The sequence below is a fragment of the Salvelinus namaycush genome, chromosome 23 (assembly GCF_016432855.1).
Source record: "Salvelinus namaycush isolate Seneca chromosome 23, SaNama_1.0, whole genome shotgun sequence".
NCBI classification, from domain to species: Eukaryota; Metazoa; Chordata; class Actinopteri; order Salmoniformes; family Salmonidae; genus Salvelinus; species Salvelinus namaycush.
Genome location: NC_052329.1, coordinates 3,089,645 through 3,113,248, shown reverse-complemented (window position 1 = coordinate 3,113,248; position 23,604 = coordinate 3,089,645). Strand labels below are relative to the sequence as shown.

At 40.3% G+C, this 23,604-nt stretch overlaps 1 protein-coding gene across 1 annotated transcript in view; it reads left to right on the top strand.

Moving 5' to 3' along the window:
- Window positions 1-4,749: 4,749 nt before the first annotated feature.
- The window catches only part of cntn5 (contactin 5), a gene marked incomplete at its 5' end in the record, with an annotated part of 395,923 nt that continues 377,068 nt past the window's right edge, over window positions 4,750-23,604 (top strand). Inside the window, 2 exons of the mRNA XM_038962131.1 lie at window positions 4,750-4,880; window positions 10,168-10,343. Coding sequence (XP_038818059.1) covers window positions 4,750-4,880; window positions 10,168-10,343 — 307 coding nt within the window. The remainder of the gene's footprint in view (window positions 4,881-10,167; window positions 10,344-23,604) is intronic.

Genomic DNA, 23,604 nt, shown 5'->3' with positions numbered 1-23,604 from the left:
TTTAGTGATGGTGTTACTCTAAAACCATCTGATTTAGTGTTGGTGTTACTCCCTCTACAACCATCTGATTTAGTGATGGTGTTACTCCCTCTACAACCATCTGATTTAGTGATGGTGTTACTCCCTCTACAACCATCTGTTTTAGTGATGGTGTTACTCCCTCTAAAACCATCTGATTTAGTGTTGGTGTTACTCCCTCTACAACCATCTGATTTAGTGTTGGTGTTACTCCCTCTAAAACCATCTGATTTAGTGATGGTGTTACTCCCTCTAAAACCATCTGATTTAGTGATGGTGTTACTCCCTCTACAACCATCTGATTTAGTGTTGGTGTTACTCCCTCTAAAACCATCTGATTTAGTGATGGTGTTACTCCCTCTAAAACCATCTGATTTAGTGATGGTGTTACTCCCTCTAAAACCATCTGATTTAGTGATGGTGTTACTCCCTCTAAAACCATCTGATTTAGTGATGGTGTTACTCCCTCTACAACCATCTGATTTAGTGATGGTGTTACTCCCTCTAAAACCATCTGATTTAGTGATGGTGTTACTCCCTCTAAAACCATCTGATTTAGTGATGGTGTTACTCCCTCTACAACCATCTGATTTAGTGATGGTGTTACTCCCTCTACAACCATCTGATTTAGTGATGGTGTTACTCCCTCTAAAACCATCTGATTTAGTGTTGGTGTTACTCCCTCTAAAACCATCTGATTTAGTGATGGTGTTACTCCCTCTGAAACCATCTGATTTAGTGATGGTGTTACTCCCTCTAAAACCATCTGATTTAGTGCTGAATGATTTAGTGTTGGTGTTACTCCCTCTAAAACCATCTGATTTAGTGATGGTGTTACTCCCTCTAAAACCATCTGATTTAGTGATGGTGTTACTCCCTCTGAAACCATCTGATTTAGTGATGGTGTTACTCCCTCTACAACCATCTGATTTAGTGTTGGTGTTACTCCCTTTAAAACCATCTGATTTAGTGATGGTGTTACTCCCTCTAAAACCATCTGATTTAGTGATGGTGTTACTCCCTCTGAAACCATCTGATTTAGTGTTGGTGTTACTCCCTTTAAAACCATCTGATTTAGTGATGGTGTTACTCCCTCTGAAACCATCTGATTTAGTGATGGTGTTACTCCCTCTACAACCATCTGATTTAGTGATGGTGTTACTCCCTCTACAACCATCTGATTTAGTGATGGTGTTACTCCCTCTAAAACCATCTGATTTAGTGTTGGTGTTACTCCCTCTAAAACCATCTGATTTAGTGCTGAATGATTTAGTGTTGGTGTTACTCCCTCTACAACCATCTGATTTAGTGATGGTGTTACTCCCTCTACAACCATCTGATTTAGTGATGGTGTTACTCCCTCTAAAACCATCTGATTTAGTGATGGTGTTACTCCCTCTACAATCATCTGATTTAGTGATGGTGTTACTCCCTCTAAAACCATCTGATTTAGTGATGGTGTTACTCCCTCTAAAACCATCTGATTTAGTGATGGTGTTACTCCCTCTACAATCATCTGATTTAGTGATGGTGTTACTCCCTCTAAAACCATCTGATTTAGTGATGGTGTTACTCCCTCTGAAACCATCTGATTTAGTGATGGTGTTACTCCCTCTACAACCATCTGATTTAGTGATGTTGTTACTCCCTCTGAAACCATCTGATTTAGTGATGTTGTTACTCCCTCTGAAACCATCTGATTTAGTGATGGTGTTACTCCCTCTAAAACCATCTGATTTAGTGATGGTGTTACTCCCTCTAAAACCATCTGATTTAGTGTTGGTGTTACTCCCTCTGAAACCATCTGATTTAGTGATGGTGTTACTCCCTCTAAAACCATCTGATTTAGTGATGGTGTTACTCCCTCTATAACCATCTGATTTAGTGATGGTGTTACTCCCTCTACAACCATCTGATTTAGTGATGGTGTTACTCCCTCTAAAACCATCTGATTTAGTGTTGGTGTTACTCCCTCTACAACCATCTGATTTAGTGTTGGTGTTACTCCCTCTAAAACCATCTGATTTAGTGATGGTGTTACTCCCTCTACAACCATCTGATTTAGTGATGGTGTTACTCCCTCTACAACCATCTGATTTAGTGTTGGTGTTACTCCCTCTAAAACCATCTGATTTAGTGTTGGTGTTACTCCCTCTACAACCATCTGATTTAGTGATGGTGTTACTCCCTCTAAAACCATCTGATTTAGTGATGGTGTTACTCCCTCTACAACCATCTGATTTAGTGTTGGTGTTACTCCCTCTAAAACCATCTGATTTAGTGATGGTGTTACTCCCTCTACAACCATCTGATTTAGTGATGGTGTTACTCCCTCTAAAACCATCTGATTTAGTGATGGTGTTACTCCCTCTACAATCATCTGATTTAGTGATGGTGTTACTCCCTCTAAAACCATCTGATTTAGTGATGGTGTTACTCCCTCTACAACCATCTGATTTAGTGATGGTGTTACTCCCTCTAAAACCATCTGATTTAGTGATGGTGTTACTCCCTCTACAATCATCTGATTTAGTGATGGTGTTACTCCCTCTACAACCATCTGATTTAGTGATGGTGTTACTCCCTCTAAAACCATCTGATTTAGTGATGGTGTTACTCCCTCTAAAACCATCTGATTTAGTGTTGGTGTTACTCCCTCTAAAACCATCTGATTTAGTGTTGGTGTTACTCCCTCTACAACCATCTGATTTAGTGATGGTGTTACTCCCTCTAAAACCATCTGATTTAGTGATGGTGTTACTCCCTCTAAAACCATCTGATTTAGTGTTGGTGTTACTCCCTCTACAACCATCTGATTTAGTGTTGGTGTTACTCCCTCTACAACCATCTGATTTAGTGATGGTGTTACTCCCTCTACAACCATCTGATTTAGTGATGGTGTTACTCCCTCTACAACCATCTGATTTAGTGATGGTGTTACTCCCTCTAAAACCATCTGATTTAGTGATGGTGTTACTCCCTCTACAACCATCTGATTTAGTGATGGTGTTACTCCCTCTAAAACCATCTGATTTAGTGATGGTGTTACTCCCTCTGAAACCATCTGATTTAGTGATGGTGTTACTCCCTCTAAAACCATCTGATTTAGTGTTGGTGTTACTCCCTCTAAAACCATCTGATTTAGTGATGGTGTTACTCCCTCTGAAACCATCTGATTTAGTGATGGTGTTACTCCCTCTAAAACCATCTGATTTAGTGATGGTGTTACTCCCTCTAAAACCATCTGATTTAGTGATGGTGTTACTCCCTCTAAAACCATCTGATTTAGTGATGGTGTTACTCCCTCTGAAACCATCTGATTTAGTGCTGAATGATTTAGTGTTGGTGTTACTCCCTCTACAACCATCTGATTTAGTGATGGTGTTACTCCCTCTACAACCATCTGATTTAGTGATGGTGTTACTCCCTCTAAAACCATCTGATTTAGTGATGGTGTTACTCCCTCTACAATCATCTGATTTAGTGATGGTGTTACTCCCTCTAAAACCATCTGATTTAGTGATGGTGTTACTCCCTCTAAAACCATCTGATTTAGTGATGGTGTTACTCCCTCTACAATCATCTGATTTAGTGATGGTGTTACTCCCTCTAAAACCATCTGATTTAGTGATGGTGTTACTCCCTCTGAAACCATCTGATTTAGTGATGGTGTTACTCCCTCTACAACCATCTGATTTAGTGATGTTGTTACTCCCTCTGAAACCATCTGATTTAGTGATGGTGTTACTCCCTCTAAAACCATCTGATTTAGTGTTGGTGTTACTCCCTCTACAACCATCTGATTTAGTGCTGAATGATTTAGTGTTGGTGTTACTCCCTCTAAAACCATCTGATTTAGTGTTGGTGTTACTCCCTCTAAAACCATCTGATTTAGTGATGGTGTTACTCCCTCTACAACCATCTGATTTAGTGATGGTGTTACTCCCTCTAAAACCATCTGATTTAGTGATGGTGTTACTCCCTCTGAAACCATCTGATTTAGTGATGGTGTTACTCCCTCTAAAACCATCTGATTTAGTGATGGTGTTACTCCCTCTGAAACCATCTGATTTAGTGATGGTGTTACTCCCTCTAAAACCATCTGATTTAGTGATGGTGTTACTCCCTCTAAAACCATCTGATTTAGTGATGGTGTTACTCCCTCTAAAACCATCTGATTTAGTGATGGTGTTACTCCCTCTACAATCATCTGATTTAGTGATGGTGTTACTCCCTCTAAAACCATCTGATTTAGTGATGGTGTTACTCCCTCTAAAACCATCTGATTTAGTGATGGTGTTACTCCCTCTACAATCATCTGATTTAGTGATGGTGTTACTCCCTCTAAAACCATCTGATTTAGTGATGGTGTTACTCCCTCTAAAACCATCTGATTTAGTGTTGGTGTTACTCCCTCTAAAACCATCTGATTTAGTGATGGTGTTACTCCCTCTAAAACCATCTGATTTAGTGTTGGTGTTACTCCCTCTAAAACCATCTGATTTAGTGATGGTGTTACTCCCTCTAAAACCATCTGATTTAGTGATGGTGTTACTCCCTCTGAAAAAGGAAGGGTTGTTTACACACACACAAATAGAACAAAAATAAGAAATGCCTTTTTTTGGTGTATTTTGTCTTGCTTTCCAGGAGGAAGAATTCCCACAGACTTTTCAGCGTGTCATATTTCTTCAATGTGACCCTCTTATCTAAACTCCTCATGAACTTCTGTGTCATTCAGAGCGTGAAGAGTTGGGGCCGGTGTTCGTCCAGGAACCACATGACGCCATATTTGCGCTGGACTCTGAGGAGAAGAAAGTTATGATGAGCTGTGAAGCCAGAGGCAACCCTGCACCTGTATACAGGTATGACTATATCTCTATCTCTGTCTCTAACCCTGTACCTGTATACAGGTATGACTCTATCTCTATCTATAACCCTGTATCTGTATACAGGTATGACTCTATCTTTATCTCTATCTCTAACCCTGTACCTGTATACAGGTATGACTCTATCTTTATCTCTATCTCTAACCCTGTACCTGTATACAGGTATGACTCTATCTCTATCTCTAACCCTGTACCTGTATACAGGTATGACTCTATCTTTATCTCTAACCCTGTACCTGTATACAGGTATGACTCTATCTTTATCTCTATCTCTAACCCTGTACCTGTATACAGGTATGACTCTATCTTTATCTCTATCTCTAACCCTGTACCTGTATACAGGTAGGACTCTATCTCTATCTCTATCTCTAACACTGTACCTGTATACAGGTATGACTCTATCTTTATCTCTATCTCTAACCCTGTACCTGTATACAGGTATGACTCTATCTTTATCTATATCTCTAACCCTGTACCTGTATACAGGTAGGACTCTATCTCTATCTCTATCTCTAACACTGTACCTGTATACAGGTATGACTCTATCTATATCTCTAACCATGTACCTGTATACAGGTATGACTCTATCTCTATCTCTATCTCTAACCCTGTACCTGGATACAGGTATGACTATATCTCTATCTATATCTCTAACCATGTACCTGTATACAGGTATGACTCTATCTTTATCTATATCTCTAACCCTGTACCTGGATACAGGTATGACTCTATCTCTATCTATATCTCTAACCATGTACCTGGATACAGGTATGACTCTAGCTCTATCTCTATCTCTAACCCTGTACCTGGATACAGGTATGACTCTATCTCTATCTCTATCTCTAACCCTGTACCTGGATACAGGTATGACTATATCTCTATCTATATCTCTAACCATGTACCTGTATACAGGTATGACTCTATCTTTATCTATATCTCTAACCCTGTACCTGTATACAGGTATGACTCTATCTCTATCTCTAACCCTGTACCTGAATACAGGTATGACTCTATCTCTATCTCTAACCCTGTACCTGCATACAGGTATGAATCTATCTCTATCTATATCTCTAACCATGTACCTGGATACAGGTATCACTCTATCTCTATCTCTAACCCTGTACCTGTATACAGGTATGACTCTATCTCTATCTCTAACCCTGTACCTGCATACAGGTATGACTCTATCTCTATCTCTATATCTAAACCTGTACCTGTATACAGGTATGACTCTATCTCTAACCCTGTACCTGTATACAGGTATGACTCTATCTCTATCTCTATCTCTAACCCTGTACCTGTATACAGGTATGACTCTATATCTAAACCTGTACCTGTATACAGGTATGACTCTATCTCTATCCCCGTACCTGTATACAAGTATGACTCTATCTCTATCTCTAACCCTGTACCTGTATACAGGTATGACTCTATCTCTATCTCTAACCCTGTACCTGTATACAGGTATGACTCTATCTCTGTCTCTAACCCTGTACCTGTATACAGGTATGACTCTATCTCTATCTCTAACCCTGTATCTGTATACAGGTATGACTCTATCTCTATCTCTAACCATGTACCTGTATACAGGTATGACTCTATCTCTATCTCTATATCTAGCCCTGTGGGCAGTGGGCTCTCTGTCTATATCAATTTCAATTTGAATTGCAATAAAGACATTGAAAATGTCATATTATGTTTATGTACAGTGTTGTAATGATGTGCAAATAGTTTCTCTCTCTCTGTCCGTCCATCTCTCTCTCTCTCTCTCTCTCTCTCTCTCTCAATTTTCAATTTCATTTGCTTTATTGGCATGACGTAACAATGTACATATTGACAAAGCTTACTTTGGATATTTACAATATTAAGATAATAAGAATCAATATTGTCAACGGGACAACATGAACAGAATAACCATACATTCAACAATAACAATAAACATACAGTAGAGGACATGTGCAGGTTGATTGGTCTGTCAGACACTGTCCCTCATCTTATGGCAGGCAGCAATGTAGTGCGCTGCCAACCCACAGCTCTCTGCGTCCTCCCCCAACAGGACGGGTAGCCTGATCAGAGAGGTGTTTGAAACCTTGAATAAGGGTTTCAAATTTGGGAAAATGACACTCTCGAATTGTTTTATATTTTTGACATTTTGTCAGGAAATGCAGCTCCGTCTCAGGTTTTGCTGTGGTTGCACAGCCTTTCCTCTACAGGGAGCCAGGTTTTCCTGTGTTTACCATTCTCAATGGCAAGGCTGTGCTCACTGAACCTGTACTTTGTCAAGGTTTTTCTAAGGTTTTGATCAGTAACTATGGTCAAATAGTTAGCCACGGTGTACTATCGATTTAGGGCCAGACAGCACTGCATTTTGCTTTGTGTTTGTGCTTGAGTCTCACAATAAGCAATGTAGTTTTGTTTTGACCGTGTTGTAATGTGGTTTATTCTGATTGATTGGATGTTCTGGTCCTGAGGCTTCAGTGTGTTAGTAGAACAGGTTTGTGAACTCAGCCCCAGGACCAGCTGGATGAGGGGACTGAGGCTTCAGTGTGTTAGTAGAACAGGTTAGTGAACTCAGCCCCAGGACCAGCTGGATGAGGGGACTGAGGCTTCAGTGTGTTAGTAGAACAGGTTTGTGAACTCAGCCCCAGGACCAGCTGGATGAGGGGACTGAGGCTTCAGTGTGTTAGTAGAACAGGTTAGTGAACTCAGCCCCAGGACCAGCTGGATGAGGGGACTGAGGCTTCAGTGTGTTAGTAGAACAGGTTAGTGAACTCAGCCCCAGGACCAGCTGGATGAGGGGACTGAGGCTTCAGTGTGTTAGTAGAACAGGTTAGTGAACTCAGCCCCAGGACCAGCTGGATGAGGGGACTGAGGCTTCAGTGTGTTAGTAGAACAGGTTAGTGAACTCAGCCCCAGGACCAGCTGGATGAGGGGACTGAGGCTTCAGTGTGTTAGTAGAACAGGTTAGTGAACCCAGGACCAGCTGGATGAGGGGACTGAGGCTTCAGTGTGTTAGTAGAACAGGTTAGTGAACTCAGCCCCAGGACCAGCTGGTTGAGGGGACTGAGGCTTCAGTGTGTTAGTAGAACAGGTTAGTGAACTCAGCCCCAGGACCAGCTGGATGAGGGGACTGAGGCTTCAGTGTGTTAGTAGAACAGGTTAGTGAACTCAGCCCCAGGACCAGCTGGATGAGGGGACTGAGGCTTCAGTGTGTTAGTAGAACAGGTTAGTGAACTCAGCCCCAGGACCAGCTGGATGAGGGGACTGAGGCTTCAGTGTGTTAGTAGAACAGGTTAGTGAACTCAGCCCCAGGACCAGCTGGATGAGGGGACTGAGGTTTCAGTGTGTTAGTAGAACAGGTTAGTGAACCCAGGACCAGCTAGATGAGGATCCTGAGACTTCAGTGTGTTAGTAGAACAGGTTTGTGAACTCAGCCCCAGGACCAGCTGGATGAGGGGACTGAGGCTTCAGTGTGTTAGTAGAACAGGTTTGTGAACTCAGCTCCAGGACCAGCTGGATGAGGGGACTGAGGCTTCAGTGTGTTAGTAGAACAGGTTAGTGAACTCAGCCCCAGGACCAGCTGGATGAGGGGACTGAGGCTTCAGTGTGTTAGTAGAACAGGTTTGTGAACTCAGCCCCAGGACCAGCTGGATGAGGGGACTGAGGCTTCAGTGTGTTAGTAGAACAGGTTTGTGAACTCAGCCCCAGGACCAGCTGGATGAGGGGACTGAGGCTTCAGTGTGTTAGTAGAACAGGTTTGTGAACTCAGGACCAGCTGGATGAGGGGACTGAGGCTTCAGTGTGTTAGTAGAACAGGTTTGTGAACTCAGCCCCAGGACCAGCTGGATGAGGGGACTGAGGCTTCAGTGTGTTAGTAGAACAGGTTAGTGAACTCAGCCTCAGGACCAGCTGGATGAGGGGACTGAGGCTTCAGTGTGTTAGTAGAACAGGTTAGTGAACTCAGGACCAGCTGGATGAGGGGACTGAGGCTTCAGTGTGTTAGTAGAACAGGTTTGTGAACTCAGACCCAGGACCAGCTGGATGAGGGGACTCTTTTCTTTGCTCAGCTCTTGGCATTGCAGGGCTTGGTAGTGATATGAGAGGGGTCACTGTATTTTAGATGTTTCCTAAACTTAATTGCTCTCTTTTGAGTTTTTATTATTAGTGGATATTGGCCTAATTCTGCCCTGCATGCATTGTTTGTAGTTTTCATCTGGACATGTAGGAGAATCTTACAGATCTCTGCATGCAGGGTTTCAATGGGGTGTTTGTCCCATTTGGTGAAATCTTGTTTTGCAAGTGGACCCCACACCTCGCTGCCATAAAGTGCAATTGGTTCAATGACACATTCAATTAGTTTTAGCCCCTGGTTAAAGAATTCTGTTATTTTCTTGCCCATTTTAATGCTGCACGTATTGCCAGTATACATTGATTTAATTATGTCATGTGTTTTACCCCCTACACCACTTTCAATAACTTTGTAGATCAGTCCTGTATGCCAAATAGAATCAAATGCTTTTTGGAAGTCGATGAAGCAAGCGTGTAGGTTGGTATTATTTTGGTGGACATGTTTATCTATCAGGGTGTGTAGGGTTTAAATATGATCAGTCATGCGATGTTTTGGTATAAATCCAAGTTGGCTTTTACTCAAGACATTGTGCTTATTAATTACATTTATAATACTACAGAAAACCTTCCCCAGGTTACTGTTCACACAAATGCCTCTGTAATTGTTAGGGTCAAATTTGTCTCCGTTCTTAAAGATTGGGGTTATGAGTCCTTGATTCCAGATGTCAGGGAAATAACCTACACTCAGGAAATTAAGCAGTTTTAATATAGCCAATTGAAATGTTGCTCTCTCTCTCTCTCTCTCTGTGTCTCTCTCTCTCTGTGTGTGTCTCTGTCTCTCTCTGTGTGTCTCTCTGTGTGTGTCTTTGTCTCTCTCTCTGTGTGTGTCTCTCTCTGTGTGTGTGTCTCTGTGTGTGTTTGTGTGTGTCTCTCTGTGTGTGTGTCTCTGTGTGTGTGTGTGTTTCTCTCTCTCTCTCTCTCTCTCTCTCTCTCTCTCTCTCTCTCTCTCTCTCTCTCTCTCTCTCTCTCTCTCTCTCTCTCTCTCTCTCTCTCTCTCCTTTCTCTCTGTCCGTCTCAATCTCTTTATCTATGACTATCTCTGCCTTTCTCTATCTATCTGTCCATATTCATAAGAATCGGAGCCACAGATTCTACATGTAACCCTGCCCTTTGGTATCATTGTTTATGTCTGCAGTTGGTTCATCAATGGAACAGCGGTGGACGTGGAGGCAGATTACCGTTACAGCTTGATCGACGGCAACTTGATAATAGCCAACGCCAGTGAGACGGCAGACTATGGGAGATACCAGTGTAAGGTGGAGAACAGCTATGGGACGGTCCTGAGTCGGGATGCCCTGCTACAGTTTGCCTGTGAGTATCTCTCTCTCTCTCTGATCTCTCCATTTACACACAGGATTATATACAGTTTGTTAGACTGAAAAAAAAAACTGGATTCAATCCCTATCGCGGTAGTATAGTGGAAGATCCTTGTTAAAATATAATGGTAATTTCCGATTGAGTCGACATACTGTATGCAGCGTTTATCGTGAATGCGGTATAAGTTGAGCTATGACACGGATATTTTGCTATACTACTACTACTGCTATAGATAGCAGTATATATATATATATATATATATTATATATAGATAGAAGTATATATATAGTATATATAGATAGCAGTATATATAGTATATATAGATAGCAGTATATATATATATATATAGTATATATAGATAGCAGTATATATAGATAGCAGTATATATACTTATATAGTATATATATATACCAGTATATGTGTATATAGATAGCAGTATATATACATGTATAGTATATATAGATAGCAGTATATGTGTATATATAAATAGTATATATAGATAGCAGTATATATAGTATATATAGATAGCATTATATGTGTATATATAAATAGTATATATAGATAGCAGTATATGTGTATATATAAATAGTATATATAGATAGCAGTATATGTGTATATATAAATAGTATATATAGATAGCAGTATATATAGTATATATAGATAGCAGTATATGTGTATATATAAATAGTATATATAGATAGCAGTATATATAGTATATATAGATAGCAGTATATATAGTATATATAGATAGCAGTATATGTGTATATATAGATAGCAGTATATATAGTATATATAGATAGCAGTATATGTGTATATATAAATAGTATATATAGATAGCAGTATATATAGTATATATAGATAGCAGTATATATAGTATATATAAATAGTATATATATAGATAGCAGTATATATAGATAGCAGTGTATATATAGTATATATAGATAGCGCTACAGATTAAATCAGGTCCTTAGTCAATGGAACATTTAGAAAATATACTTATATACCATCAGATTCTTTCTCTTATGGTGACATGATAATTCCCCCCAAAATCATGAAAAGTCTTCAGCCTCTGAAGTAGCTTTACTCAACACAGGCTCTTAAGTAGTTTTCAGAATAGTTATGACGAACATATTAGCAGTAGCCCATCTCTGGCATTATAAAACACCTTGGTTGTTCTCTGCTCTGAGATGATTCTATTTGAAGCCCACGTTGTTCAGAAAGGCTGTGTTCGGCTCTCCAGCGCCTTCAGAAAGTGTTCACACCCCCTGACTTTTTCCACAGTTTGTTATGTTACAGCCTGAATTTAATATGGATTACATTTAGATTTATGTCACTGGCCTACACACAGTACCCCATTTTGTGGAATTATGTTTTTCAGTTTGTTTACAAATTAATAAAACATTTAAAACTGAAATGTCTTGAGTCAATATGTATTAAACCCCTTAGTTATGGCAAGGAGCCTAAAGAAGTTCAGGAGTTAAAATCTGCTTAACAAGTCACATAATAAGTTGCATTGACTCACTCTGTGTGCAATAATTTTGTTTAACACGATTCTTTTGACTGCTCCATCTCTGTACCCCCACATATACAATTATCTGTAAGGTACCTCAGTCGAGCAGTGAATTTCAGACACAGATTCAACCACAAAGACCAGGGAGATTTTCCAATCCCTCTCAAAGAAGGGCACCTATTGGCAGATGTGTAAACAAAACAAAAAAAACAGACATTAAATATCCCTTTGAGCATGGTGAAGTTATTAATGACACTTTGGATGGTGTGTCGATACACCCAGTCACTACAAAGATACAGGCGTCCTTCCTAACTCAGTTGCCGGAGAGGAAGGAAACCGGTCAGGGATTTCACCATGATGATAATGGTGACTTTAAAACAGTTATAGAGTTTAATGGCTGTGAGAGGAGAGAACTGAGGATGTATCAACAACATTGTAGCTACTCCACAATACTAACCTAGTTGACAGAGTGAAAAAAAGGAAGCTGGTACAGCATAAAAATATTCCCAAACATGCATCCTGTTTGCAACAAAAGTAATACTGCAAAAAACATGGGAAAGCGATTAACTTTTTGTCCTGAATACAAAGTGTTATATTTGGGGCAAATCCAATAAAACACATTACTGAGTACCGCTCTCCATATTTTCAACTATAGTGGTGGCTGCATCATGTTATGGGTATACTTGTAATCATTACAGACTGGTGAGTTTTTCAGGATGAAAAATAAATGGAATAGAGCTAAGCAAAGGCAAAATCTTAGAGGAAAACCTGGTTCAGTCTGTTTTCCCCCAGACACTGGGAGAAGAATTCACCTTTCAGCAGGACAATAAGCTAAAACACAAGGCCAAATCTACACTGGAGTTGCTTACCAAGAAGACAGTGAATGTTCCTGAGTGGCCGAGTTACAGTTTTGACTTAAATCTGCTTGAAATACCTGAAACTGGTTGTCGAGCAATGATCAACAACCAATTTGACAGAGCTTGATGTATTTCTAAAATAATAATGTGCAAATATTGCATTATCCAGTTGTGCAAAGCTCTTAGAGACCCAGAAAGACTCACATCTGTAATCACTGCCAAAGGCGCTTCTGCAAGGTATTGACTCAGGATTTTGAATAGTTATGTACATTTTATATTTCTGTATTTCATTTTCAATAAATTTGCTAACATTTCTAAAAACATGTTTTCACTTTGTCATCATGGGGTATTTTGTGTAGATTGGTAAGAAAAACAAATATGTCATCCCTTTTGAATTCAGGCTGTAGCACAACAACATGTGGAATAAGTCCAGGAGTATGAAAAGCTTCTGAAGGCCCTGTAACTACTGTTTGACTCCTGAATGGGAAGTACCCTTAACTCTGTGCTTAGCTGCCCTGGCAGTGGGGTCATTGGAAGTAAAACAGCACCCTATTCCCTATATAGTGCACTACTTTTGACCAGAGCCCAATGGGGAGAGGGTGTAAGAATAGGGTGCCATTTGTGTTGCAGCCACCATCTCTTCCTCCAGTAGTCCTGTGGCCAGGCTCCAAAACATCATCACAAGCCAAGGAAGCATAGCGACCGCGAGGCCAGGGGTGACTGTGCCCCTTTGCTTACAGTTTCCCCAGGAGTGCAGGTCATACAAGCCTTATTGCAATGCCTACAGGGAGCTTATGTTCCACTATTCTCAGCCAGTGGACTGTTGCTGCTAGAGAATATACAGACTGTGTTGTTGTTGGTGTGGTTGTATATGGGGTGTTATGGTGAAAGGATAAGATACAGGTGAGAAGTGAATACGTTTTAAAGATGAATATATTGGTTCTTATACCAAAAAGTGGAGGAATCAAAACTGGATGGTGTTCAGAGATAGATGGGAAGGGTTGACTGTAGCTGAAGGATGGGACTAAAAACAGACTAAATTTAACTAATGTAAAATATACTGTGTCTGTAAAATGTATATAGTGTATATATGGTGGATTGGAAATGATGAAGACAATTACATTGATGAAAGATTTGAAAGATAATCTACCCCCTAGGAAGAAAAAAAAGGTGGAGGGCATGTAGAGAGGGGGGGAGGGAGGGAGGAGGGAGGGGGAGAGAGAAGATGAGGGTACTGTGTGTGTAGGAGGTATAGGGTCTGCTGTTACACACTGAGATCTCCATACATTATACTGATGTCTGCTGAGATCTCAATACATTATACTGATGTCTGCTGAGATATCAATACATTATCCTGATGTCTGCTGAGATATCAATACATTATCCTGATGTCTGCTGAGATATCAATACATTATACTGATGTCTGCTGAGATATCAATACATTATACTGATGTCTGCTGAGATATCAATACATTATACTGATGTCTGCTGAGATATCAATACATTATACTGATGTCTGCTGAGATATCAATACATTATACTGATGTCTGCTGAGAGATCAATACATTATCCTGATGTCTGCTGAGATATCAATACATTATACTGATGTCTGCTGAGATACCAATACATTATACTGATGTCTGCTGAGATATCAATACATTATACTGATGTCTGCTGAGATATCAATACATTATCCTGATGTCTGCTGAGATATCAATACATTATCCTGATGTCTGCTGAGAGATCAATACATTATACTGATGTCTGCTGAGATATCAATACATTATACTGATGTCTGCTGAGATATCAATACATTATACTGATGTCTGCTGAGATCTCAATACATTATACTGATGTCTGCTGAGATATCAATACATTATCCTGATGTCTGCTGAGATATCAATACATTATACTGATGTCTGCTGAGATACCAATACATTATACTGATGTCTGCTGAGATATCAATACATTATACATTATACTGATGTCTGCTGAGATATCAATACATTATACTGATGTCTGCTGAGATATCAATACATTATCCTGATGTCTGCTGAGAGATCAATACATTATACTGATGTCTGCTGAGATATCAATACATTATACTGATGTCTGCTGAGATATCAATACATTATACTGATGTCTGCTGAGATATCAATACATTATCCTGATGTCTGCTGAGTCTGGTCAGCCCTCTGTCCTCTCCTGCTGCCTGTCACCAGACTTACCAATGTGTGCGTGTGCGTGTCTGTCTGTGTGTGTGTCTGTGTGTGTTTGTGTGTTTGTGTGTGTGCATGCTTGCCAGTGTGTGTGTGTGTATGACCTTATGTATTCTTGACAACTTCATACAGTCCAACTGCTACACACAATGATCATTTATCATCTGTTGAAAGTTGGAACAGATCTGTTAAACAATTCAATATTCCTCCCCTTGGAATATTTATTAGTAAAGTGTTATAGTCCTACTTCCTGGTCTCCCCTTCTCTTAAACATGGCCAGCAAGCAACTAAAGGGCTGTCAGGGTGAGTCTCAAATGGCACCCTGTTTCTCGTGTAGTGCATTACGTTTGACCGTGGCCCGATGGGGATATGGTGCCATTTGGGACACAGCCGGGATGCAGCTCTCTCTCTCTCTCTCTCTCACGCTCTCGCTCTCTCTCTCTCTTTGCATAACGAATGTCCATCATTTATCCCTCCCTGTGAAACTCAAGGTTATTCCACATTGCCATGGTACAATCTCATGCATTGAATCGTATTTATCCGTCGACCACCCGACAGTAAAACTTCTGATTTATGGCGAAAAATCTTGTAGTGGAATATTTTAGAATAAGAAAACAGTAAGACCCTTTAGTCTTTCTGGAAGCAGGAAGTGAGTTATGCCGGAGTGCGGAGGTAACCTAACGGTTAAAAGCGTTGGGCCAGTAAGCGAAAGGTCACTCTTTCGAATCCCTGAGCAGGCAAGATGGACAAATCTTCCATTGAGCAAGGCAGTGAAGTCGATGAAGGCAGCCCTCCGTACCTCTCGGATTCAGAGGGGTTGAATGCAGAAGTCACATTTCAGTTGAAGACATTCAGTTGCGGCTGACTAAGTATTTCAATTGGAGAATACATGGAGCTGGTAAATCTATTTCTAAGAAAATTAATTTTGATAAATTCTAAATAAATAATATTTAATTACCTCTAAAATTCCATGAAAAACGATAGAATGACAAACTAAATAAATATGTATAGCAGCCGAGAGGTATGGTGGTTTCTTCCCTGTCCTCTTTCTGGCGGCGGTAATGAGGAAGTCCTATAGGCTGTGTGTGCACTGTGGAGGCCCGTCACTGTGGCCAATCACTGTGGCCAATCACTGTGGAGGCCCGTCACTTTGGCCAATCACTGTGGCCAATCACTGTGCACTGTGGAGGCCCGTCACTGTGGCCAATCACTGTGGCCAATCACTGTGGAGGCCCGTCACTTTGGCCAATCACTGTGGCCAATCACTGTGCACTGTGGAGGCCCGTCACTTTGGCCAATCACTGTGGCCAATCACTGTGCACTGTGGAGGCCCGTCACTTTGGCCAATCACTGTGGCCAATCACTGTGCACTGTGGAGGCCCGTCACTTTGGCCAATCACTGTGGCCAATCACTGTGCACTGTGGAGGCCCGTCTGAGGCTGGACCACTTTGGCCAATCAGAACATTGAAAACAAAAACACATCCTAATTCACGGACCCCTCGTGCGCAGTGGAACCCAGAATGATATGTGACCACTTGTTTATGGCGAAACCATTCTGCCGAGGACACCCAAAACAGAGTGGCCACCACAAAGCCCAAGGAGAAGGACCCTCTCTGGAAGTTGCTGTAGCCCTCTGCGATATTTAGCCTCTATTGGCTATTGGTTGAGACAGCGGGTCCGTTCTAGCTTGGTATGTCAGGCTGGACCAGTGGAAATGTGAATTTGGCCAAGGTGGGGGTAATAATGTATTTAGGTTATAGTTTATTGAGACGTATGAACACATCAAACATAGATTTTGATGTTATGGCTGTTTTAAAATGAATTTCCTGCATAGTATTAGGTATATTAGACTATAGCCTACTAATAGTATTAGATCTATTAGACTACTAATAGTATTATGTCTATTAGACTATAGCCTACTAATAGTATTAGATCTATTAGACTACAGACTACTAGTAGTATTATGTCTATTAGACTACAGACTACTAGTAGTATTAGATCTATTAGACTATAGCCTACTAATAGTATTATGTCTATTAGACTACAGACTACTAATAGTATTATGTCTATTAGACTACAGCCTACTAGTAGTATTAGGTCCAACTTATTATTATGATTATAAATAGAAGATTATCACGTGTCACCATGGTGCTGGTTAAGTAAAGTCAGATCAAAGCTCAATCAGTGTCTCCAAGATCCAAGATGGATTAGTATTTATATAACAGAACTGAATATAATAGCATAGCTTAGCAGGCCTATATAATATAATAGGATATCTTAGCAGGCCTATATAATATAATAGCATAGCTTAGCAGGCCTATATAATATAATAGGATAGCTTAGCAGGCCTATATAATATAATAGGATATCTTAGCAGGCCTATATAATATAATAGGATATCTTAGCAGGCCTATATAATATAATAGCATAGCTTAGCAGGCCTATATAATATAATAGCATAGCTTCGCAGGCCTATAGTATATAATAGCATAGCTTAGCAGGCCTATAGTATATAATAGCATAGCTTAGCAGGCCTATAGTATATAATAGGATATCTTAGCAGGCCTATATAATATAATAGCATAGCTTAGCAGGCCTATATAATATAATAGGATATCTTAGCAGGCCTATATAATATAATAGCATAGCTTAGCAGGCCTATATAATATAATAGGATAGCTTAGCAGGCCTATATAATATAATAGCATAGCTTAGTAGGCCTATATAATATAATAGCATAGCTTAGCAGGCCTATAGTATATAATAGGATAGCTTAGTAGGCCTATATAATATAATAGCATAGCTTAGCAGGCCTATAGTATATAATAGCATAGCTTAGTAGGCCTATAGTATATAATAGGATAGCTTAGTAGGCCTATATAATATAATAGCATAGCTTAGCAGGCCTATATAATATAATAGCATAGCTTAGTAGGCCTATATAATATAATAGCATAGCTTAGCAGGCCTATAGTATATAATAGGATATCTTAGCAGGCCTATATAATATAATAGCATAGCTTAGTAGGCCTATATAATATAATAGGATAGCTTAGTAGGCCTATCTTTTTTTAATAGCATAGCTTAGTAGGCCTATAAATTATAATAGCATAGCTTAGTAGGCCTATATATTATAATAGCATAGCTTAGTAGGCCTATATATTATAATAGCATAGCTTAGCAGGCCTATAAATTATAATAGCATAGCTTAGTAGGCCTATATATTATAATAGCATAGCTTAGTAGGCCTATATATTATAATAGCATAGCTTAGTAGGCCTATAAATTATAATAGCATAGCTTAGTAGGCCTATATATTATAATAGCATAGCTTAGTAGGCCTATAAATTATAATAGCATAGCTTAGTAGGCCTATATATTATAATAGCATAGCTTAGTAGGCCTATATATTATAATATCATAGCTTAGTAGGCCTATATAATATAATATGATAGCTTAGCAGGCCTATATTATATGATAGCATAGCTTAGTAGGCCTATATAATATAATATGATAGCTTAGCAGGCCTATATTATATGCTAGCATAGCTTAGCAGGCCTATATTATATGATAGCATAGCTTAGCAGGCCTATATTATATGATAGCATAGCTTAGCAGGACTATATTATATGATAGCATAGCTTAGCAGGCCTATATTATATGATAGAATAGCTTAGCAGGCCTATATTATATGATAGCATAGCTTAGCAGGCCTATATTATATGATAGCATAGCTTAGCAGGCCTATATTATATGATAGCATAGCTTAGCAGGCCTATATTATATGATAGCATAGCTTAGCAGGCCTATATGATAGCATAGCTTAGCAGGCCTATATTATATGATAGCATAGCTTAGCAGGCCTATATTATATGATAGCATAGCTTAGCAGGCCTATATTATATGATAGCATAGCTTAGCAGGCCTATATTATATGATAACATAGCTTAGCAGGCCTATATATTATGATATCATAGCTTAGCAGGCCTATATATTATGATAGCATAGCTTAGCAGGCCTGTATATTATGATAGCATAGCTTAGCAGGCCTATATATTATGATAGCATAGCTTATCAGGCCTATAACGTTACTGTTACACCAGCAACACCTCCTCATCTCTCGTTTTAGGGTGGTTAGCTGAAGATGAAGATGATAAATGGCCGTGCGCCAAAACTCAAAAGAGCCACTAGGGCAGGATATATGCTTTGCCTAGGACAGTAAACAAGAAGGTTCAATGATTTATGCTCTTCTGTAGATCACTCTTCTGTAGATCACATGGTTAAAGATCCCACAAGGATATGGGAAACAGTGCAAAGTACAATTGACTTAATATTGGTGTCTGATAAATTTAAAATATCGCAGAGTGGAGTAATAGTCTATGGAATCAGTGATCATTTTTGTTGACATTTTACACAAGGAGGGGTTTTAAAGATATATTTAGGTGTCACAAAACTGTTAGAATCAGAGGACTCAAAAAAAGACTGTGTTGAAATGTTTAGGGATGAAGTGGGTAAAATTGATGAGTCACCTGTGCTAGATAGTGTAGGGGTAGACAGTGCCTGAGAAGCCTTTAAATGTAGATTCCTTGATGTGGTGAATGTGATGGCTCCCATTAGACGGGTCAGGGTAAAGCACAGATCTAGCCCTTGGTTTAATCATGAGATTCTAGAATCTATCCAAGCAAGGAATGAGGCCTTTAAGAAATGTAAGAACTCTCAAGAGCAGCCTGATTTTGTCCTATATAAACATCACAGAAATGAAGCACGGAGCAGGATGGATGAAGCTAAGAGGGGTTACTTTGATGAGAAAATCATTGAGAACTAAAATGACCCTAAAATGGTTTGGAAATCATTTAAGGAACTAGGCTGTAGTAGTCCTACCAAAAACAAACTAAACAGTATTGGTCTGAACATCAGGGGGGAGATGGTATATGAAAAAGCAGAGGTTGCCAATTAATTCAACTCTTTTTAAAATTCTGTTGCCAGCAAGCTGGTTAGCAAGCTGCCCACCAGTTCTGGTTTGTATGGAAACGACCAAGTCAAGAAGGATTATGCCGAGTTAGGGGTTCAGCCAAACTCTTTTTCTTTTGCAAAGGTAGCAACAGCCAAAGTGGACAGTATGCTGGCAGAGCTTAGATGCTCCAAAGCCACAGGCCTGGATAATATTCCTGCCAGGTTTCTAATAGATTCTGCTGAGCAAATTGGCCCTTGTATTACGCATATCGTTAATCTCTCTCTTGAACAAGACATCTTTCCCAGGGACATGAAACAAGCTAAAGTTATACCTCTGTATAAGAAGGGGATAAAGTCTGACCCTGGGAATTACAGGCCTGTATCTATCCTCAGTATGAGAAGGGGGTAGAGTCTGACCCTGGGAATTACAGGCCTGTATCTATCCTCAGTATGAGAAGGGGATAAAGTCTGACCCTGGGAATTATAGGCCTGTATCTATCCTCTGTATAAGAAGGGGATAACGTCTGACCCTGGGAATTATAGGCCTGTATCTATCCTCTGTATAAGAAGGGGATAACGTCTGACCCTGGGAATTATAGGCCTGTATCTATCCTCTGTATAAGAAGGGGATAACGTCTGACCCTGGGAATTATAGGCCTGTATCTATCCTCTGTATAAGAAGGGGATAAAGTCTGACCCTGGGAATTATAGGCCTGTATCTATCCTCTGTATAAGAAGGGGATAAAGTCTGACCCTGGGAATTATAGGCCTGTATCTATCCTCTGTATAAGAAGGGGATAAAGTCTGACCCTGGGAATTATAGGCCTGTATCTATCCTCTGTATAAGAAGGGGATAAAGTCTGACCCTGGGAATTATAGGCCTGTATCTATCCTCTGTATAAGAAGGGGATAACGTCTGACCCTGGGAATTATAGGCCTGTATCTATCCTCTGTATAAGAAGGGGATAAAGTCTGACCCTGGGAATTATAGGCCTGTATCTATCCTCTGTATAAGAAGGGGATAACGTCTGACCCTGGGAATTATAGGCCTGTATCTATCCTCTGTATAAGAAGGGGATAACGTCTGACCCTGGGAATTATAGGCCTGTATCTATCCTCTGTATAAGAAGGGGATAAAGTCTGACCCTGGGAATTATAGGCCTGTATCTATCCTCTGTATAAGAAGGGGATAAAGTCTGACCCTGGGAATTATAGGCCTGTATCTATCCTCTGTATAAGAAGGGGATAAAGTCTGACCCTGGGAATTATAGGCCTGTATCTATCCTCTGTATAAGAAGGGGATAACGTCTGACCCTGGGAATTATAGGCCTGTATCTATCCTCTGTATAAGAAGGGGATAAAGTCTGACCCTGGGAATTATAGGCCTGTATCTATCCTCTGTATAAGAAGGGGATAAAGTCTGACCCTGGGAATTATAGGCCTGTATCTATCCTCTGTATAAGAAGGGGATAAAGTCTGACCCTGGGAATTATAGGCCTGTATCTATCCTCTGTATAAGAAGGGGATAACGTCTGACCCTGGGAATTATAGGCCTGTATCTATCCTCTGTATAAGAAGGGGATAAAGTCTGACCCTGGGAATTATAGGCCTGTATCTATCCTCTGTATAAGAAGGGGATAAAGTCTGACCCTGGGAATTATAGGCCTGTATCTATCCTCTGTATAAGAAGGGGATAAAGTCTGACCCTGGGAATTATAGGCCTGTATCTATCCTCTGTATAAGAAGGGGATAACGTCTGACCCTGGGAATTATAGGCCTGTATCTATCCTCTGTATAAGAAGGGGATAACGTCTGACCCTGGGAATTATAGGCCTGTATCTATCCTCTGTATAAGAAGGGGATAAAGTCTGACCCTGGGAATTATAGGCCTGTATCTATCCTCTGTATAAGAAGGGGATAAAGTCTGACCCTGGGAATTATAGGCCTGTATCTATCCTCTGTATAAGAAGGGGATAACGTCTGACCCTGGGAATTATAGGCCTGTATCTATCCTCTGTATAAGAAGGGGATAAAGTCTGACCCTGGGAATTATAGGCCTGTATCTATCCTCTGTATAAGAAGGGGATAAAGTCTGACCCTGGGAATTATAGGCCTGTATCTATCCTCTGTATAAGAAGGGGATAAAGTCTGACCCTGGGAATTATAGGCCTGTATCTATCCTCTGTATAAGAAGGGGATAACGTCTGACCCTGGGAATTATAGGCCTGTATCTATCCTCTGTATAAGAAGGGGATAAAGTCTGACCCTGGGAATTATAGGCCTGTATCTATCCTCTGTATAAGAAGGGGGTACAGTCTGACCCTGGGAATTATAGGCCTGTATCTATCCTCTGTATAAGAAGGGGATAACGTCTGACCCTGGGAATTATAGGCCTGTATCTATCCTCTGTATAAGAAGGGGATAACGTCTGACCCTGGGAATTATAGGCCTGTATCTATCCTCTGTATAAGAAGGGGATAAAGTCTGACCCTGGGAATTATAGGCCTGTATCTATCCTCTGTATAAGAAGGGGATAAAGTCTGACCCTGGGAATTATAGGCCTGTATCTATCCTCTGTATAAGAAGGGGATAAAGTCTGACCCTGGGAATTATAGGCCTGTATCTATCCTCTGTATAAGAAGGGGATAACGTCTGACCCTGGGAATTATAGGCCTGTATCTATCCTCTGTATAAGAAGGGGATAACGTCTGACCCTGGGAATTATAGGCCTGTATCTATCCTCTGTATAAGAAGGGGATAAAGTCTGACCCTGGGAATTATAGGCCTGTATCTATCCTCTGTATAAGAAGGGGATAAAGTCTGACCCTGGGAATTATAGGCCTGTATCTATCCTCTGTATAAGAAGGGGATAAAGTCTGACCCTGGGAATTATAGGCCTGTATCTATCCTCTGTATAAGAAGGGGATAACGTCTGACCCTGGGAATTACAGGCCTGTGTTTATCCTCTCTGTAACATCAAAGATCATGGATAGAGTTGTACATGAACAAATGTATGAATATGTTAACAAACAGGGTCTAATGTATGATTTTCAGTTGGGAAAAACATACTCCACTGATTCATGTCTACTTTACTTGACTGACTTCATCAGGAAAGAGATTGATGAGGGAAATCTGTGTGGAATGGTACTGTTTGACCTACAGAAGGCCTTTGATACAGTTAACCACTGTCTCCTAATCTCCAAACTGGAGGCCTTTTAAGCTGTATCCCTCTAGGCTGGGTAAAGTCCTATTCATCAGGAAGGGAGCAAGTAGTATAGGTTAATGATTCACTGTCTCAGGCAAAACCAATGAGTTGTGGCGTTCCGCAGGGGAGCGTGCTTGGGCCTCTACTGTTTCTACCTTATATTAATGATATGAAAGATGCTTGTTCTTGCCGTCTTTTCCTTTATGCGGATGACTCTACACTTCTGGTGTTTCACAAAAGTAAAACTATGTTGGAGAGCATACTTAGCACAGAGCTTACTAACATTACCACATGGCTTGGGGATAATAAGCTATCTCTGCACTTTGGGAAAACTGAGGCAATTATTTTTGGATCCAGACCTACATTGAGTAGGTCCTCTGAAATCAGAGTGGAGTTAGGGGAGGTGCTGAGTACTAAAACCTCTGTTAGCGACTTGGGATGGAGATAGGGGGGGGGGGGGGGGGGGTGCTGACTACTAAAACCTCTGTTAGCGACTTGGGATGTATCCTT